The sequence below is a fragment of the Canis lupus genome, chromosome 9 (assembly GCF_003254725.2).
Source record: "Canis lupus dingo isolate Sandy chromosome 9, ASM325472v2, whole genome shotgun sequence".
Taxonomy (NCBI): domain Eukaryota; kingdom Metazoa; phylum Chordata; class Mammalia; order Carnivora; family Canidae; genus Canis; species Canis lupus.
In genome coordinates this window covers 21,954,337-21,973,175 of record NC_064251.1, presented here as the reverse complement: position 1 = coordinate 21,973,175, position 18,839 = coordinate 21,954,337, and the positions used below count along the sequence as shown (strand labels likewise).

Sequence of the window (18,839 nt, the reverse complement as noted above, 5' to 3'; positions counted from 1 at the left end):
TAAGCAAAGTGCCCAGAAACTCCAGCCTGCCTGCAGCTGGCGAGAGCAGTTGGCCTGCTCCTCTCCTCCCCTAGACTCCAGCACACTGACCTGTGTTGTGAGCCTGAAGCTGAGAGGCAGAGTTCACGGTCACCTTGCACGTGGGACAGTAGAGGCGCCCCTTCTCGCCCCTGCCCTCCCCACTCACACCACTTCCCACAGCAGCCGCTGCTGGCTCAGGCCCTGGTGCCTCTCTCCCAGGCTCCGGGGAGCAGGGTGGGCAGGAGGAAGAAGAGGAAGAGGAGGCAGGATCCAAGAGGTCTGAGTGGGCCAGCTCCCTGGGTGTGGGGTCCGGAGTCAGCGTTGGCTGGAGTTGGGGGCCAGGAGGAGGGGCTGCAGGAACTGCTGGGGAGATGGAAGGCATCAAGTAAGAATCATCTTGAGACCATGATTTTAAGTAGTGGTATTACTGGGGGTGGCATGGCAGAGTGGAGGTGTCCCTGATGTAGGGATGGCCAGCATGAATTCCAGACCCCAGTCTCCCACCAACTCACTGGGTAGACCTGGGCCTCTAAGCCTCAACTTCCCCATCTGAACATATAAAGTTGGACAGAGGGGTCTCAGAAAGCCCTCATAGCCAATACTTTACAGAATTGTTAGCTAACTGTTAATTAAGCGGAAGTCACCAAAAATATGCACTGAAATATTCATAGAGCGATATTCATAATAGCATAAAACTGGAAACTTTCCAGGGTGCCTGGGTGCCTCAGTCGGCTGAGCATCTGCCTTTTCGGCTCAGGTCTTTTCTTTTTTTTTTTAAGATTTTATTTATTCATATTCATGAGTGACACAGAAAGAGAGAGAGGCAGAGACACAGGCAGAGGGAGAAGCAGGCTCCATGCAGGGAGCCCGAAGTGGAACTTGATCTTGGATCTCCAGGATCACACCCTGGGCTGAACACGTCGCCAAACCGCTGGGCCACCCACCAGGGCTGCCTTTGGCTCAGGTCTTGATCTCAGGGTCCTGGCATGGACCCCCGTGTCCTGCTCCACGCTTAGTGGGAAGACTGCTTCTCCCTCTCCCTCTGCTCCTCCCCACCTGGCTTATGCTCTCTCTTTCTCTCTTAAATAAATAAAATATTTTAAAAAAAAGACAAAACTGGAAACTATCCAAATGTCCATAAAAGGAGAGTATATTTTTAAAAAGAGTGTATGGTCTCTTAAGAGAGCTCTACTCACTCAAAAAAAAAAAAAGAGAGAGAGAGAGAGAGCTCTACTCAGCAATGAAAAAGACAAACTACAGCTACACGGAACAATACGGAAGCCAGACAAAAAACCTCCATACTCAGGAGTCATCAAAACCAGGGGCAACTGATCGATGGCAGAAAAGTCAAGATCCCCTGGAGAGGGGTGTTGGTTGTTAAATAGTGTCATCCCCCCCAAAAAAATAAATAAATAGTGTCACCCCAAAATTCACATCTGCCTGAAACCTCAGAGTGTGATCTTATTTGGAACCACGGTCTTTGCAGATATTAAGTAGTTAAGATGAAATCATAGTGGACCGGGGGTGAGCCCTAATCCAATGACTGGTGTCCTTATAAGAAGACCATGTGGAAATAAAATAGGATAAAAACAGAGAAGGAGACAGACCACAAGAGAGTCTTAACTCTAGGAAACAAACAGAATTGCTGGAGGGGAGGGAGGTTGCTGGTGAGGTAACTTGGTGATGGGCATTGAGGAGGGCATTTGATATAATGAGCACTGGGTATTAATTATATGCAACTGATGAACCACTAAATTCTACCCCCAAATTAATAATATACTACATATTAACTAACAACTTAAATAAAACAAAACAAGACCATGTGGAGACACCGAGACATGGGGAGAATGTGATGTGAAGACAGAGGCAGAGATTGGGGGGAACGCATCTATAAGCCAAGGAACACCAAGGATGGCCAGCAACCACCAGAAGCTAGAAGAGAGGCATGGGACAGATTTTCCTCTGAGCCCCCACAAAGGAATCAACCCCAGTCACCCCTGACTTCAAACTTCTCATCTCCAGAACTATGAAAAAGCAAATGTCTCTTGTTTTCAGCCACCCAGTGTGGTCAATCACTATAGTAGCCCTGGGAAGCTAATACAACAAGGTAGTGACTGGGAGGAGGCCCTGGGAGGGCTTCTGGATGCTTGTGTCTGGTTTCTTGATCTCAGTATTTTCAGAATGGGAAAGTTTATTGAGCTCAACACTTAAGATCTGTGCCTTTTTCTGTATGTATGGGTTATCCCAACACAAGCAAAAATAAAAAGCAGAAAGCTCCCAAACCCTCACCAAAAAACAGATTCGGACTGGGGAGTGGGGAGGAGTGGGGAAGAGTTCAGGACTGACCTTTGCTCTGCGGCTCTCCAGGGGATCCACTGGCTGGAGTCGGGGTTGGGGACACCAGCACCCCATCCCGGGCCAGGGTTTGTGGCCTCTGTTTGCTCTTGGCAGCTTCAACAGCCTTGAGTTTTCTGGCATGTTTGTGGCCTTTGTAATGTGCTTCGGCTTGATTCTGAGGAGGGGAGGGCTTGGAGTCACCATTTATTTGTTGAATCTGCATGTCCCCTCCATGAGGGGCTCCAGCCAGACAAGAGGTGAATCCTTGTCATCACAGCTTCTGTGTGACCCTAGGGTTTATAGAACTCATTCTCATACATGAGCCCCCAGGCAAGCAGCCTCTGTCTTCCAATTCTGTCTCAGCCACTTATTAGCTGTGTGTCTCTGGGCTAGTTGCCTCACCTCTCTGAACCTCAGTTTGCTGACTCGTAAACTTTGTGGCAATAGTGACCTCACAGGGTTGTAAGAATTAAAAAGAACATGAAGAGCGCCTGGGTGAATCAGTTGGTTAAGTGGCTGACTCAATTTTGGCTCAGGTCTTGATCTTGGGATCATAAGTTTAAGCCCCAAGGTGGGCTCCACATGCAGCCAGGAGTCCGCTTGAGCTTCTTTCTCCCTCTGCCCCTGCCCTTGATCTCTCAAATAAATAAATAAAATCTTTAAGAAAATAAATAAATAAATAAATAAATAAATAAATAAATAAATAAATAAATAAAATAAATAGAACACAAATGACAAGGGCCTAGTACATAGAGCAGGTGCTCTACGAATGTGAGTTTACAAGTTCATAAATGCACAAATGGAAAGAATAGAGCAGTCCTCACACTTGGGGGATGTGCACCCCAGAACATTTATCCCTTTGTTCATTTTTTTCAGCAAATGGTTTTTGAGCATTTGCTCTTTGCCAGGTTCTGTGCCAGGGGCCCAGCATGGAGAAGACACGGCCCCTCCCTCCAAGTAAAGTCCTGTTCATCTCTTGCAAGGCTCATATAACCTAAAAACCTGGAGGGAACCCCTGAGTCTGGCCTTTTAGTGCCCTCCCTGCTTCAACCAGGGGTCACTGCTTGTTCCTCCCAAGAATAGGAAAGACAGGTCCCTGTGCCCCCTCCCTAGACCCTTTCACCAAGCCCCAGAGTTGTTCATACAGAAGGTAAATCTTCCCTGGGAGGCCAGAATGAAGCTTCTCCACTATGTAGGGATAGGTTGTGGTATAAAGATCAGTAGGCTGACCGTGGGGTCAGCCAGGCCTGGGTTCAAACCCCAGCTCGGCTACTCACCAGCTGTTTGGCCTCAGACAAGTCACTTAACCTCTCCGAGGCTGTTTCCTCATAAGAAAAGTGGGGATAATAGTAGCACCTCTTTCCATCTCACAAAGTATCGTGAAAACTAATTAAGGTGATGGGCATGAACATATTCAACACATTAGCTCTCGGATGCTTTAAGAACTCAGCTCCAAACCAGGCCCCTGGGACCCAGAGCAGGGAAGGGCAGTCTTCTCTCTGGCAGAAGGATCCAGAACACAGGAGAGAAGCAGAAGAGAGGGAAACGGAGTCCCCAGGGCCACTAGAGATGAGGCAGAAGAATTTAGAGAGAAGAGAGGGCAGGATGGGTAAAGGACTGGGAGCGCCCCTTCTGCACCCAGAGATAGGAAATACAGAGCCCAGTCCCTCTGCCAGTCCTATTCCTTCAGGAAAGACCCCAAGAGCCAGTGTCCAGCCCTCTTCCTGCCCAGCCCCCTCCCCAGCCTGTTTCCACTACTCCCTCTCACCGCTGAGTTGAACCTCAGGTGACAGATGTTACAGGAAATGAAGAGCTTCTTCTTCAGAGGGGAAGGGACCCCAAACGTGTGGCTGATGACAGCTTTCTGGATCGGGTCCATCTGTGAAGGGGGTGGGAGGGCACAATAACTCTGGGGTCGGCTCTGGAAGTGGAGGCAATACACAATGCCAAAAACTAAAGACTATCGAGGAGGGCAGGCATCAGGACACAGGAAGAACTTCCCCATCCTTGTGGATAGAAGACCCACAAAACGAACAGTCTCTTCCTGGCTGACTTTCTCTGTTTGCCTGGGCTTCTGCCTGGAGGCAGGGGGATGGCCAGGGTCACCTCCATGATCATGAGAAATAGAACCATGTCCTGATGATCACCTTGGTATCTCTTGCTGCCCCTCTGGTCTCTGGGTTGTTTTTTATCCCCTCGTTAACAAGAATCATAACTATTGGGACAGAGCTGGGGGCAGGGAGAAGTAGGGAGGGGACAAAGACTCTATGTTGGAAATCCTCTTCCATAACCCAGCCTTGTGCTGGGCCCCGGGGGCTAGAGGAGAGACGGCTTATCTTATCATCTCTGCCACTGTCACAGGGCCTGAGAGGGTGAGTGAGAGCATGGCCAGGGCAGGAATGGGGCCAGGAAGGGGCAGGTGGCAACACATGGAGGCCACTGGGTTCCCTCCATAGTAGGATTATTTCTTTGGAATATTAATTTATGTGTTTTTTTCCTTTTCCTTATTTTAACTTTTCTTTTTTCCCTTCTATCAAACTAAGCCTTTATGTTCCCTTTTCTCAGAGGCTGCTTACTGGTCTAAAAGCAGAAGTTGTCTGGGTTTGCCTATCAAGAGGAACTCTCCAAACCTTCCTGAGAGAACAGAGGCTTTGAGAGGAAAGCATGGTTTCGGAAACTTCCTTGAGCACAGAAAGAGGTTCTAACCCTCATCTCAACCTCACCAGGCCAGAATAGTCTACAGGATGCCCCACGATGCAGGCAACCAAAGCCATACTAGCTTCCAAGGGGCTGTGGGCATGGTGTGTCAGCGAGTGATAGAAGGGACCAAAGAACAGGAGAGCCTCCCCACATGGCTCTCAAGCTCCTGCAGACCTTTGGGTGACCCGGAGATTGGAAAGAATGGGACTCTTAAGGGCTACTGTGACTGAATTTCCCACCATCTTGTCAGGTTGGAGTAGGGCTCCTTGATGATTACACCTGATGTTTCAGAATTAAAGAAAGGGGGGTACATCTTCTAGCTCATGTAGCGAAGTAAAATTCATGCTCCCTACACTTGTCATTCACACAGATGCACATGTGGAAATACAGAGACTCAGAGTCCATGGCAGTTACAATCACAGAGCCATGCAGAAAGATACACACCCATACGCATACAAATGGCACATTTCCACAGACAAATTCACAATCTCCCAAACCACACACACACACACACACACACACACACACACAGGTAAGACACACACCAAATACGTACAGACTTGACACAAAGACACAAAAGAAATCTCTCAGAGACACAGGTACATACATTAACTACATACAATTACCAAGGCACAAAGAATTTGTTTATAAACACACACATCCACAAGTAACACACAAAGACCCTTACAGACATAAACTAAAACTGAAGGGCACACCCCAAATGCACACAGACACGCACAGATCACCCATAAATGTCCCTATGCAAACACTCAAGGGTAACCTCCAGGCTCCAGGCCCAGCAGTTGTTATTGGGGTGGGGGTGACACCATCCCCATTCCTTGGCCTAAGGGAAAGCCGGCCCGGGGGCCCCTGTCTGGGGAGTGCCTAGTCACTCTTGGGGATGTTGCTCCTCTGGATACCCAGCTTCTGAGAGCCAGCCCAGCTGCACCCACCTTCCCTGCCCACCCCCAGGCTTGGCTGCAAGCCCCCCACCCACCAGCCCCCCATACCGTGCTGAAGTTGGGGGTGAGACTGAGCGGGGTGGCGCCATTCAAGTGGAGGGCGAGCAAGTGCTTGAAGTCCAGCGGGGGCTGCAGAGGCCTGGCAGGCAGGGGCAGGGAGGCCAGCAGGGGGCTGGGGGCGCTGGAGGCCGGGCCTGCTGCAGGAGGAAGAAGGGCAGGGTCTGAAATGGGGGAGCCACAGGGCTCGCATTGGCCTCCATGGCCAGGAAAAGAGGCTGATGGGCTTCTTGGGCATGGGGCCAGGGCAGAAACTCTTGTCTCCCTCCTCACAGAGTAGCACTGGCTAAGCCCCAGGGGCACTCCCAGCCCACTTCTGTGCCTCTTCTCGCCTCAACTGGGGGAGCAGAATCAGGGAGAACATCATCCTCAGTTCCCAGTCCCGAAGGACGCCCCTCGCATCCCCTCCGGAGGCAGCCTGAGGGCCCCAATGAACCCTAACGGAGAGTCAGGCCAAGGGAGGGGACAGAGGAGTCCTGACACACACACACCACCATGGAGACTGTGTGATGCACCGGGTTTCCATTTATTGCAAGTCAAACCCAAACCCAGGAGGCCTGGGGAAAGGCCAGCCCCCCTCCCCTCTCACTAACTGCCCCCCCCTCCTGATCCCCACATCATGTACAGCAAGGCTGACAGAGAGAATGGCAAACCCATTGGAATCTGAAGGGATGTGTTCCCCTAGCTCTGTTGAGGCCCGACTCCTCCCAGGAGGCAGAAAGCCCTCCAACCCCTGGGCCAGGCTGGAGGCTGGTCCTCAGAGTCGGCCGGTCCAGCCTTGTGGTTTTACAGTCTTTGGTCTTAAAGGTCTGAGGCAAGGGCAGGGGACGGCTAGGAACTTTGGCGCAGCCAGACTTTGAGGAAGAAAAGAATTAGAAATAAATCCAGTCCATTGGGACTTTCCTGGACCTTCTCATTGCAAAACCGTAAGAAGTCCTTTTAGATTTTGTGTTAACAATTTTCAAGATAGGTTTATTTTACACTTACAGAGGTATATGTCTATATACACAGCCATATGCAGAAGAACCTCAGGCAGCCTACCTATCAGTGGGTAGGGGAGGGAGGGCACCACTACCTCCCTTGAACTGGTAGCCAGTGCACAGAGAAGGTGCCATGCTGTGTGTCAAAACCAAGGAAAGTCATCTGCTCTCCAGTTTTGTCTGAGAAGATATGCTGCCAGGAGGGGAGCTAAGAGCCAAGAACCCATTCTCCTTTCCCTCAATCCCTCAATCCCTGAGACCCAGTCTTCCTCTCTCCCTCCAACCAAGCCTCCTCAGCTTTTCTAGGACCCCAACCTGGGCTGGATCCAGAGGGGAAAAGGTGAGCTATTCCTCACCAAACTCTGGCAAGGGCAGGAGCGATGTGGAGGGTGCCCCCAAATCTAGCATCTCTGCCAGCTCGCTGCCCAGGCTCAGCGTGGAGCGGAGGAAGCACCCGCCAGGGGGGTGGGAGGCCACAGTCAGGCGGTCATCTGGGCCAAATCCGCCTTGGCCCCTGGAGGGCCCAGGGCGCCGGGCTGGCGGGGCGGAGGGAAGGCGGCCGCCCTCACGTGAGCTGCGACCCCAGGAGCCCCTCCGCCCACCCGCTCTCCAAGAACTCCACGGCCAGCGCAAAGTCAAACTCGTGCAGCGGCGGCCCATCCACGGCGATCTTCACCGCCGGGCCGCCCCGGCCTTCCCCGGCCCCGCTCGGCCCCCACCAGCGCAGCTCGCGGCTGCGGCCCACCTTGTCCAGGAGGCCGGCGCCCGCGGGCAGCGCCAAGGCCAGCGCGGCGAGGGCGGCGAAGTCCGGGAAGAGCTCGTGCAGCTCGGAGCGCGCGCACGCTAGCTTGGCGCACAGGGCGCGCGGGCCCAGCCGCCCCAGGCTGCGCACCACGCGCTTGAAGAGCGCGAAGTCGCCCAGCGCCCGCTGGCGCACCACGGCGGGAGCGAAGGTGCGCAGCAGCACCCGCAGCGCCCCCTCGCCGTGCGCGCCCAGCTCCTCGGGTGCCTGCGGGTAGCCGCGCGGGTCGAAGATCGCCGCGAAGGCGGTCACGGCGTCCAGCGAGGGCCCGGGGTAGGAGTCCCACAGTCCCCTCCGCATGGAGTCCAGGAAGGCCCCCCGCAGCCGCTCCAAGCCCCGCACGGCGGCCTCAGAGTAGCCGAGCAGCTCCACGCCGCGGTAGGTGCAGCGCCCACCGCCAGAGTCGGGGCAGGAGGAAGCCAACTCCTGCAGGAAGCCCTGGAGGCGCGCCCCACCCGAGCTGCGTTGTGCTTGGAGGGAGGCCGCCGCTGCCATCACCAGGGGCTGCAGCAAGGCTAAGTCCGGCTCTTCTGGCTGCAGGACAAGGGGGAGCTTCTGCACGGTGGGCAGAGTGTCCAGCAGCAGGTAGGTGAAGGCCACGAAGGTGAACTGGCGCAGGGCGAGAGCCAGTGGCCTCGCCGTAGGGGAGGTGGGGGCAGAGGCCTCCAGTGTGGGCACCAGGCAAGGCCAAGCCTCAGCCACTGCTTCCACAATAGGCAGCAGGGACGCCCAGGGCACTGGCCGCGGTCCTGCCAAGTCAATAGCTGCAAGGTCCAGTGCCGCCCGGAGCTCCGGGACCGTGTGGGAGCTGGGGCCACCATGGAGCCGGAATAGGGCGTCCAGCACGCTTTCGTATTCACTTAGGTAGGCAGGGGGCTCGGGATCTGTCCGGCCAGGGAGGCAGTGTAACTCGGTGAGCAGTGGGCAGGCAGCCCGGAGTTGCGGGCTCACATGCCCAAGGCGGTCACTGGGGAGGCTCGAGGTGAGCCAGGCCAGCTTGGGAGCAGACACGCCGAAGGCCTGCAGGATGTCCAGGAGTTGGGCAGCAGTGGCCTCACCCTCCTGTAGCTCCACACTGCCCAGGAAGGTGGTAGCCGGCTGGCCATCACAGGGGGACACCGAAGTGGCAAACAAGGCCAGACTGTGGGACTCAGGCCAGTCCCTGGTCTCATCCAACACCAGCCCCACATACGGGGATGCCTTCAGGCGCTGGCAGGCCTCTGTGTGCAAGACACTGGCAATGGCCACCTGGGACAGCCAGGGAGAGAAAGGGAGGGACAAAGTTAGGCTTGTCCTGAGCAGGGGAGGCCTTGGGGGCAGACAGACCCATCCTGGCTTTGCTGCTTACTGGCTCTGTGACCTTGGGAAAGTCATTTCACCTCTCTGAGCCTGAGTTTCCTCAGCTCTGAAATCAGGCTACTACCTGCCTCTCAGCTCCTTAAAAGGTTGTAGTCAATTATAAATGTAACTTTTTGTTACACTGGCTGTGCTTGTGAGTGTAAAGATGCTTGAGGAACTATAAAGATTCTGCAGCATTTTGTGTGTAGTTTCGACAGCATTGCCCCAGCTCTTAATCCTGGGGCTCTCCCTCCACTTTGCTGCTCGGGGATTAATTGACATACATGTTCCCTCCTAGTTACATAGAGCCCCAACTGTGTGCTCAGTTTGTCCGTCTGTCATCTCTCTGTAGGATGAGATCTAGCTCCCCCCATCCTCATGCCACTCCCTAGGACTCACAGAGCTGATACCTTGGACAGGGCTGCAACTCGCATGCCCCAAGGGGCCATGTAGGTGGTATGGGGCTTGATGAGGGTCAGTGATACCCCAAAGGGAATGGAGAGGCTGTGGGTCTGGTCTTCATGGCATGAGAGCACAGGGACCTAGCTTTTCAGAAGTCACAAATCCACATTTTTATATGTAATCTCTCTGGTTTTTGTGTTTGTTTTTTTTTTTTAACCTGGAAACTAACTTAGGTTTTCCAAAAGCACTGTGAAAACCAACAAAATACATCTGTGGGTCAGTCAAGCCCCCAAGGTGACCAGCTTGCACCTCTGGCCTAGGCAGTGAGGGAAAGCCCCCATACCTCCGAGGACAGGGCCTGGTCTGGCCTCTTTGTGGCTGTGCCCCCAGCAGCTAGCCCAGGGCCTGGCACATAGTACGCCTCAGTGAAAGATTCTGCTGGGTGAAGGTATGAATGAAGTACTTTGGCTGCTGCCCCGGGGGCCTGGCATACTGGCACTGCACCCAGACCAGCTCGATGTCCTCCCTCCTCAAGCCCTCCCCCACACCTCTGGCTGCCACCCACCTGCATATCCCTCACCCGCCTGGGGCTGTAGTAGTCACCATGCTCTGTGCCCAGCAGTGCCTGGCACAGGTTGAACCTCTGCAGCTCAAGCAGGGCAGAGCAGCGGTCGTCGGGCACGTCCTCCTTGGCCATGCAGTACACCGTGGTCAGCACGGCCACTTTGGCGGGGTCCACCTCCACCTTGACGCCCCTGGAGGTGGGGGTGGTCTCCAGGTCTGGGTAGGCCCCTCCTCCCTCAGCCTGACCCTCAAAAGTGGGCTGGCCCCGGTTGACGGCCAGAGCCTGGCGGTGGGCCCCCGACGTGACATGGCGCAGCAGGGCGTGGCGCTGGAAGTTGTCTGTGCCCACCGTGAAGGCATTCTCGGCCTTGCCATGCTTGTTCCGCACCAGGGCCTGGCGGCACTCAAGGCAGAACATCAGCTTCCGCTCGTAGTCGAAGTCCAGCCAAGGAAACTCCTCCTTCCAGTGCTCATTGAAGTAGCGCTTGCACTTCTTGTTGGAGTTGGAGGCCTCTCCGGCTGGTTTCTTCCCTGGGGGCACCATTCCTGCTCGAGGGGCAGGGCACCCCCAATCCCCACCCGAATGCTCTGGGCCCCCAGCCCCCCCTGCACACAGCAGCACCTCCCTTGACAATGGAAGCTGGTGGGGAGGCAGGAGGGGAGCAGCACGCCAGGCTAATGGGGACCATCCATCTAACTTAGCGGGGGAAGTTTATTCCCGCGCCGCCGGTGGGAGACTGGAGATGAAAGAGACAAGGGAGAGGTGTTAGGGGGCCCACCGTGGGTTCATGCTGCCCGCAGAGCACTCCCCAACTGACGAATGGACTAGACCGAATGGGGAAGGACTACTGGGAATGAGTGGAGTCATGCAAAGGGCCATAGAATTTTATCCAAAGTTGGGAAGGCTTAGGGGCCCCAGCCCACTCTGAGGGTCTCCTTCCAATCAGGGACAAGGCACTGATTTGCTTTGATTGTTGAAGTATGTGAGAACTCAGCTCTGGAAAGACTGGCATCATCTGTCCAATCACATTTTATACGTGGGGGACACTGAGTCCAGGTCCAGGACAGCAGTTCTTGGGGCTCATGAATGATCTGTGACTGAACTAGAACTGAAATTCAGACCTTGACTCCTCATTTAAGGGATGGCCAGTCTCTCCAGTCCACAATCATTTATTTCATCAGAATGAAGTTAGCACAAAGCTGAGCTCTCAGAGCCACGGGGCCAAGGAATGGCATTTGTTTTCTCTGGATCTCCCTTCCCTAAACTTACACACTAGTGCATTCACACGCACACATAGGCACCCCGATGGTGTGGTTCTGGGAAGGGAAGCCCAGAAGTGGGGGCCAGGCCCCAGACTGAAGGAGCTAGCTGGTTGCCTGTAACCTTGCTCACTCTTCTACCACCCCAGGCACGAGGCCAGGTGAGCCGTTCAGGACCAGAAGGCCACGTCCAGCCAACGGCCAAAACTCCTTATTATCCCTCAACCTGTCCCCTAAATGTCTACTACTAACAGCAGCAGTGACCACCATTTGTCAGCTGTAAACCGAGTCAGGTCTTGTGCTAAGGACTTTGCAGTGACTACGTGAGAAGACCAAGATTACTCTTGCAAGTACTCTCTGAGGGTGGTATCATTCTCATTTTGGAGAAGAGGAAACCAAGGCTCGGAGATTTTAAGTGCCTTGCCCAGGGTTCCACAGCAGTAAGTGGGTGAGACAGAGTTAGTATCTACGTCCACTTGACCCCAGAGGCCACGCTGAGACTCTAGCCTGCACTATTTCACCTGGATTATGCATCTACCTCCACCTCTGCAGTCAGCCCCCAAATTCATCCCTTGCTCAGCATTCAGAGAGCAGGCTCACACACGGATCGCTCCCTTGCTTCCACCTCTTCCCTGGTATCCTAAGTAGTTGCCTGAATCTACACACCTCACCAAGAGCCAGCGAGGCCCTCCCCAGCCTCCTGCTGCTCCTGGCTGCAGGGCCAGCTCCAAAGGTTTACCATTCCCCCCACACACCCAGCTGTTACTCTGCTCCTGCCTTCATCCTCTGTGCCTGGAATTTCCTATCCCTCCTCCCTGGCTAATTCCCATGCATTCCTAGAGAGCAGCTCCGAATCCCCTCTGCCACCCTGATCCCACCCCCAACCCCCGCTGGTGCCTGTCCTCTAGTATCCCATACTTCTCTGTGTGTGGGTAATACAATATGGTAAACCCAGGGATTCTCTGTGTGTCTCTGCACTTGGTTCCTGGAAGGCGAAGATCACGTTTGTTCATTTTTGGATCCCGTACAGGGCTCAGCATGCAGATGCCTTTTGGCAAAAGTGTGTTGTTTAAGAGAATGGAGGGACAGATTTGGGCTGTATGAAAGAATTTCCTGTTTCTGAGGCTATTGGTTAGATGACTGTGCTCTGGGAAAGCAGGGACTGTCTTGTCCTCCTGATAGACATACGTAGCACCCTTCAAGGAACCTGGCACTTGGTAGATAAGTAAAACGAGGGCAGATGAACAGAATTCCAGGGGCAGCCTGTTCAGTACAAGGGAAGTGCCAGATGCAATGAAACTCATCAGTCCTCTTCCCTTAGATGCCAAGTGGCATTTGGTACTGCTCACCTCACACTCCTTGAAACATGCATTTTCCTTGACTTCTAAGACCCTATGTCCACTGTCCCCATCAGCACTCCTCGGCCTCTGATGTCATCCCCTCCTCCTCTTCCTAACCTAAAACTGTCCCCAAATTTCAGAACCACCTCTGCTGGTCACCCTGAAATAACCCCAGCCCCAGCACTCCTCTAGGCATCACACCTCTTGATCTAATCACTTTTGTGGCTTGTCTAGATGGAACTATCAGTCTGTCACTACAAATATGCTCCTTTCCTAGTCATCCCCAGCTCAGGAGACACATGCTTTCCTACCCAGATGCTCTGGCCAGAAACCTGCCCCTCCAGCCCCTGCTCTCTTCTACATTGTGGATCTGGTCTATCCACAGGCTCTCTGAGCTCCACCTCCACCATCTGCCCATAACTTGTCTCTTCTCTCTATGCCATTGCCACCAGCCTCATCCAGGACATCCTGCATCTCTTGCCTGGACTATGGCAGTCACTTCTGGATGGCACTCTGAGTTTCCACTCTTACCCCTCTCTGAGCAGGTGGAGGGGGCTTTTGAAAACATACTGCTCAAAGCCCTCTGTGACTGCTTGTTCTCTGAGGCCAGTGCCAGGATCCCTTTCAGGGTCAGCTAGATGCCCAGGCATTGCTGACCTCTCTGGTAGCCACTTGTGCCTCTCTCCCCTTCCAGCTACACTAGCCTTCCCTCAGTTCCTCCAGAGTGCCAGGTTCCCATACTCAAGGCCTTTGCATATGCTGTACCTTCTTCTAGAATGTTTCCAACTCCTCTGGACACTGCCTATTTCACTTCCCCTTTGGTCCCCTCTTCCAAGGAGACTTCTTTATCCCCTCCCAGGAGATCCCTTTCTTTTCTGTCACTACTTTCTGTTTGTTTCCTCCATTGTATACCTCCGGGTTTACAAATCTTATTTTCTCCAATTTCTATTGCTTGGCACTCTCTCTCTTCTTCTTCTCCCTCTCTCTCAAGAATGCAAGCTTCTTGAGGGCAGGAAAGGTAACTAACTTCACATCTGAACCTCTGAGAAGGAATGCTGCCTGGCACCCTGCAGGTGCTCCACAAAATTTGGGGAGTGAATAAGGAAGCACCAGTTTTCAAACAGAAAGAACAACAGAGTGGGGCCTTGGGCACCTGTTGGGTGGCTAAATCAACTGCTTTTGACCTCCTTTCCTCCCGAGATCCCATGATTCTGTGACCCTGTCCAGTCCACCACCATCCAAAGGATCTTAGGATGGAGAGAAGGTGCAACTCCAAGGGGGTACCCTTCAGAAGTTTGTCAACTCCTTTCCATATACCTAGAAACCGGCTATCCTGCCCTATTCTGCAGAAGGATAAAATTACTATGGGACCTAGGATTTTTTTTTTTTAAGATTTTATTTGTTTATTCATGAGAGACACGGAGAGAGATACAGAGACACAGGCAGAGGGAGAAGCAGGCTCCATGCAGAAACCTTTCACATGGGACTTGATCCCGGGACTCCAGGATCACGCCCTGGGCCAAAGGCGAGCGCTAAACCACTGAGCCACCCAGGGATCCCCAGGATGTTTTTGATTAAAGAACAAAAGAGTAGGCACTCTGGGAGGATGTATGGAAAGATGGATTCTAAAACGGCACTGTCAGGGCAGCCCCAGTGGCGCAGCGGTTTAGCGCAGCCTGCAGCCCAGGGCGTGATCCTGGAGACCCTGGATCGAGTCCCACATCAGGCTCCCTGCATGAAGCCTGCTTCTCTCTCTGCCTCTCTCTCTCTGCATCTCTAAGAATAAATAAATAAATAAATAATAAAAAAATAAAATAAAATGGCACTGTCAGATATGGTAGGTAGTAACCACATGTGGCTGTTTATAATTAATCAGAATTAGAAAAACATGGGACACCTGGGTGGCTCAGTGGTTGAGCATCTGCCTTCAGCTCAGGTCGTGATCCCCAGGGTGCTGGGATGGAGTCCCTGTGGGGAGCCTTCTTCTCCCTCTGCCTATGTCTCTGCCTCTGTCTCTCATGAATAAATAAATAAAATATTTTTTACAAAAGAAAAAAAAATCAGAAAAACATTTTAGAATCCAATTCCTCAATCTCACTAGCCACATTTCAAGATCTCAATAGCCACATATGGCTACTGGCTGTTGTAGTAAATGCTCAGACAGAGGACATTTACTTCACCCCCAGAAAGTTCTATTGGACCGCACTGCTCTAAGACAACCCAGCCGAAGCCATGGACATTCTTCTACCTCAACCTGAGGGAACCGGGCTAGCTCCTGGGGCGGGTGCAAACAAGAGGTGACCAGGGGGGCGCACCTGTCAGCCCCAGGTCCCTCACACCTCTCGGCACCCTGCGCACCTGGAGGTGAGCCGCCACAACTTGTGGGGCCCTGGGGTGACTGTGTACCGGTCGGGCTGGCAGGCCGGCCTCAGAGCGCTCCTGTGGCCCTAGGAGGGCGTCCGCAGCCTCCTCCCAGAGCCCCTTAGGGAGGCCCCAGGGGATCCGGCTCTGGGCGGCGGCCGAGGGCCCGGAGGTGGGGGCTCCCCGCTCGTCCCGGCCGGGACGCCGAGGGCTGGGGAGCTTCCTCTGGGGGGCGCGTGGGGGGAGCCCTCGAAGGTCCCGGAGCCCCCCCCCAGCTCCGCCCGCGCCGCGGCCCCGCCCGCGGGGCCCCCGCCGGTCACCCGCCCCCCCGGCCGGAAGCTCGGGGAGGGGGCGCCCCGCCCGGCCCGGGCTCCGCGCCAGCCGCACACACTCACGGAGCCTCGGGAGCCACCATCTTGCGCGGTGGACGCTCTGGCCGCGGGCTCCGCGGGCTCCGCCGAGCGACAGCAGCCACTAGCGGTGCCGGGGCGCAGAGGCGCAGCACCGGCGAGGGCCGCCCTGCCCGCGCCCCGGGGCTCACCTGCCGCGGCCACCCCCACCCCGGCCTGCGCTCGCAGGCGGCGGGGCACGGACTGGAGACCGCCCGGGCTGTCCCGCCAGCGCGAGGGGGCAGGGCTTCCCCGAGGGGCGCCCCGCGGCGAGCTCCCAGGGGCGAGCCAAACGGAGCGCTGGGAGGCCCCAGCAAGATGCTTTGGGATCGCAGAGGAAGAGGGGCGGGGGGGGGGGGGCGGTGAAGCCGAAGGTCTGCGGGGACAGTGTGTTAGGTTAAGTGCCGGATAAGAGAAGTTTTACCAGGGAAGACATCCCAGGCAGGGGGCAGCGCAGCAACCCTGGGGCAGCTGCAAGTACAGTGCGGTCTACAAAGGTCAAGGGGTGGGGGAGGGCTAGGGGAGGCTGCTGCGGGAAGGCTCAATACCCCTGGCCTGGTGGGGAAGCTCAGAAAGTGAGCTGGGAGCTCAATTTTTAATCTAGTGAGTTATTTGTAATGGGAATACTTGGATCCGGTGGGGGATGGGTGCTGGTGGAGAGAGGCGTGATGGCTTCCTAGAAGTCTAAGATGCACAGGAGACCCTCACCCCTGTGTGGGTTCCCAGGAGAGGGGAGGAGGTGATGGAGGCATGTGGAGTTGTGGCAGACCACCCCTCCCAGACCTGGGGTCCAGAGGCCTGCCCTGGAGCTCCAGGGACATTGACCTCTGAGGCCTTGGGCTGGACGCTTACCTATAAGCCTCAGTTTCCTCCATCTGTTCAGTGCGAATTAAGGCTGGGTGAAGAGGAAAGGGCAGGGCAGGATGGGTCTGAGGAAGAAATGAGCTAGGTGTGGAGGCCATTTAAAAAGGGCAGCCCTGGTGGCTCAGTGGTTTAGCGCCGCCTTCGGCCCAGGGCATGATCTTGGAGACCCGGGATTGAGTCCCACGTCAGGCTCCCTGCGTGGAGCCTGCTTCTCCCTCTGCCTGTGTCTCTGCCTCTCTCTGTCTCATGAATAAATAAAATCTTTAAAAATAAAAATACAAAATAAATAAAAATAAAAATACAGAAGTATTAAAAAAAAAGAGGGGGGGCGCCTACCCAGTGGCGCAGCAGTTTAGCGCCGCCTGCAGCCTGGGGTGTGATCCTGGAAACCCAGGATCAAGTCCCATGTCGGGCTCCCTGTGTGGAGCCTGCTTCTCCCTCTGCCTGTGTCTGTGCCTCTGTGTGTGTGTGTGTGTGTGTCTATGAATAAATAAATAAAATATTTAAAAAAAAAAAGGGGGGGGGGATCCCTGCGTGGCGCAGCGGTTTAGCGCCTGCCTTTGGCCCAGGGCGCGATCTTGGAGACCCGGGATCGAATCCCACGTCGGGCTCCCGGTGCATGGAGCCTGCTTCTCCCTCTGCCTGTGTCTCTGCCTCTCTCTCTCTCTCTCTCTGTGTGTGACTATCATAAATAATAAATAAATAAAAAAGGACATTAGAAGTCTTAAAAAAAAATTTAAAAAAAGGGGGGGCTGCCTAGGCACTTGGTGACTTAGTCTCCCCTTCCCATCAATATAGTCACTCAGAAATGCCTCCTAGCAGCAACCCCCACCCCTCCATTGGGTTATACTCTTCTCCCAAACAAGGCCTAGGCCACACGTTGATTTGAGGTCAGGGCGTCTCCGGTGGTTTCTGGAAGCTCCCCCAGCACCCTTCACACAGCACTGCTCTGTACCACCCACCGTCTGCTGCTGACATTCACCGTGAACCCTGGCCCCCAGGGCTGCTGGGATGACGCATGAGTCATGGCACATGCACACACACGAGATTGCCTGGCTTGTGGGTACACTCAAATGAAAGGAGACACTGCAGACCCTAAACCTGTCCCAGGATGGGACCGCACAGCCCCACACCCATGAAAAGCTCAGGTATGGGGAGGAGGGGTCTCCTGTGATGGCATTTTGCAGCACAATACCCTGGCTAAGTCCCTCCCTTCCCCACTCTGACCGGGGGTCCACAGCTGGGACCCACAGCTCATTGGATGGCTGCCTCAAGAGGGTGGGTTGTGGCTCTGGTCAAACATAAACATACTAGACTGAGTAGCAGAGAAAAGGCCACCCCCTGGGGTCCAACTGAGGCTGGGGCACAGAGCAGGTATCTTATGAATTAACTTCACTCTGGCTGCCACCCAAGGGAGAGGATCGGGGCAAACCACATCCTGCTGTTTTGCCATTGCTTGGAAAGATCCACAGGAAAGCACAGGAACACACACCCTGAGATCCATAGGCACCCACATAGATGGCAACAGGCACAAACACCAAGGCACACACTTACACACATCCCCTCATGATGAGACCATGTAGGCACATTGATGTGTGCATATACAGAAGTGGTACCCATGCAGAGATGGACAGACACCCACACCGGTGGGGGGCAAAGAAGGGCCCAGAGGCTACACACAAGCACGCACGTACACACAGACAGGCAAGATCAACAAAGACACACTCAGATCATATATACCCAGGGGGACAGACACAGGAGGGCACCCGGACCTCTAGTAAGGCATATACAGATAATACGAAACCACAGACAGGCAGCGGCATGCACCATCACAGAGACACGTATATACAAAGACTTATGTACAGACGCATATTTTTAAAAATAAAAATACAAAATAAATAAAAATAAAAATACAGAAGTATTCAAAAAAATAGGTGATAGGTGTATGCACACAGCCTCCCTTCCAACATGAAATGCATCAGATAAACACACAAGCTCATGTCGCCAAACCCAGAGTCTCTCTCTTGCCCCATCACAAGTCATAAAGGCAGATGGGAGGGTCCTCCCTGAGGCACACACACACATCTCAAATAGTAAGCTGCCCATCCTATCACAGATGAAACCAAAACTGAAGGAAATGGGAATCTAGGAGGAAGACAGAGCCAAAGGTAGGGAATGGGGGGGTTGATCTGAGATCTCCTTGCCCACTCCCCAGTCGGCTTAGGATTTTCACCATGGCCAGAGGGTGCTCCCCACATTCTCCAGAGCCCCCTTCCTGAGCTGGAGGGAGACCCCCAAGACCAGACACAAGAAGAACTCTACCTCCAGCCCTTGCTTTTGTGGAAGGGGTTCCCAAAAATACTTCTGAAAAGGTAATGGCTGTCTCCCTCAAAGAGTGCCAAACAACCCGTGTGTGGAGAGGTGAGCCCGGAGACCATGGATAAAGGTGGGGGGCAGAGGTG

At 54.2% G+C, this 18,839-nt stretch overlaps 1 protein-coding gene across 13 annotated transcripts in view; it reads right to left on the bottom strand.

Annotated features, from left to right (window-relative positions):
• Nucleotides 1-18,839, bottom strand: part of LOC112655269 (transmembrane protein C17orf113) — a 53,257-nt gene that overhangs the window by 2,911 nt on the left and 31,507 nt on the right. For 5 of the 13 annotated variants that reach the window (XM_035721354.2, XM_035721352.2, XM_035721348.2 and 2 more), the window contains exons 3-6: nt 6,069-6,217; nt 4,127-4,237; nt 2,368-2,533; nt 91-384 (exon numbers count right to left, since the gene is read on the bottom strand). In XM_035721354.2, the coding sequence (XP_035577247.2) occupies nt 91-384; nt 2,368-2,533; nt 4,127-4,237; nt 6,069-6,217 (720 nt within the window). Of the gene's footprint in view, nt 1-90; nt 385-2,367; nt 2,534-4,126; nt 4,238-6,068; nt 6,218-6,589; nt 9,108-10,164; nt 10,901-15,519; nt 15,644-15,665; nt 15,775-18,839 lie in introns of those variants that run through there. The other 8 variants (XM_049114704.1, XM_035721350.2, XM_035721344.2 and 5 more) reach the window with 6 other exon arrangements.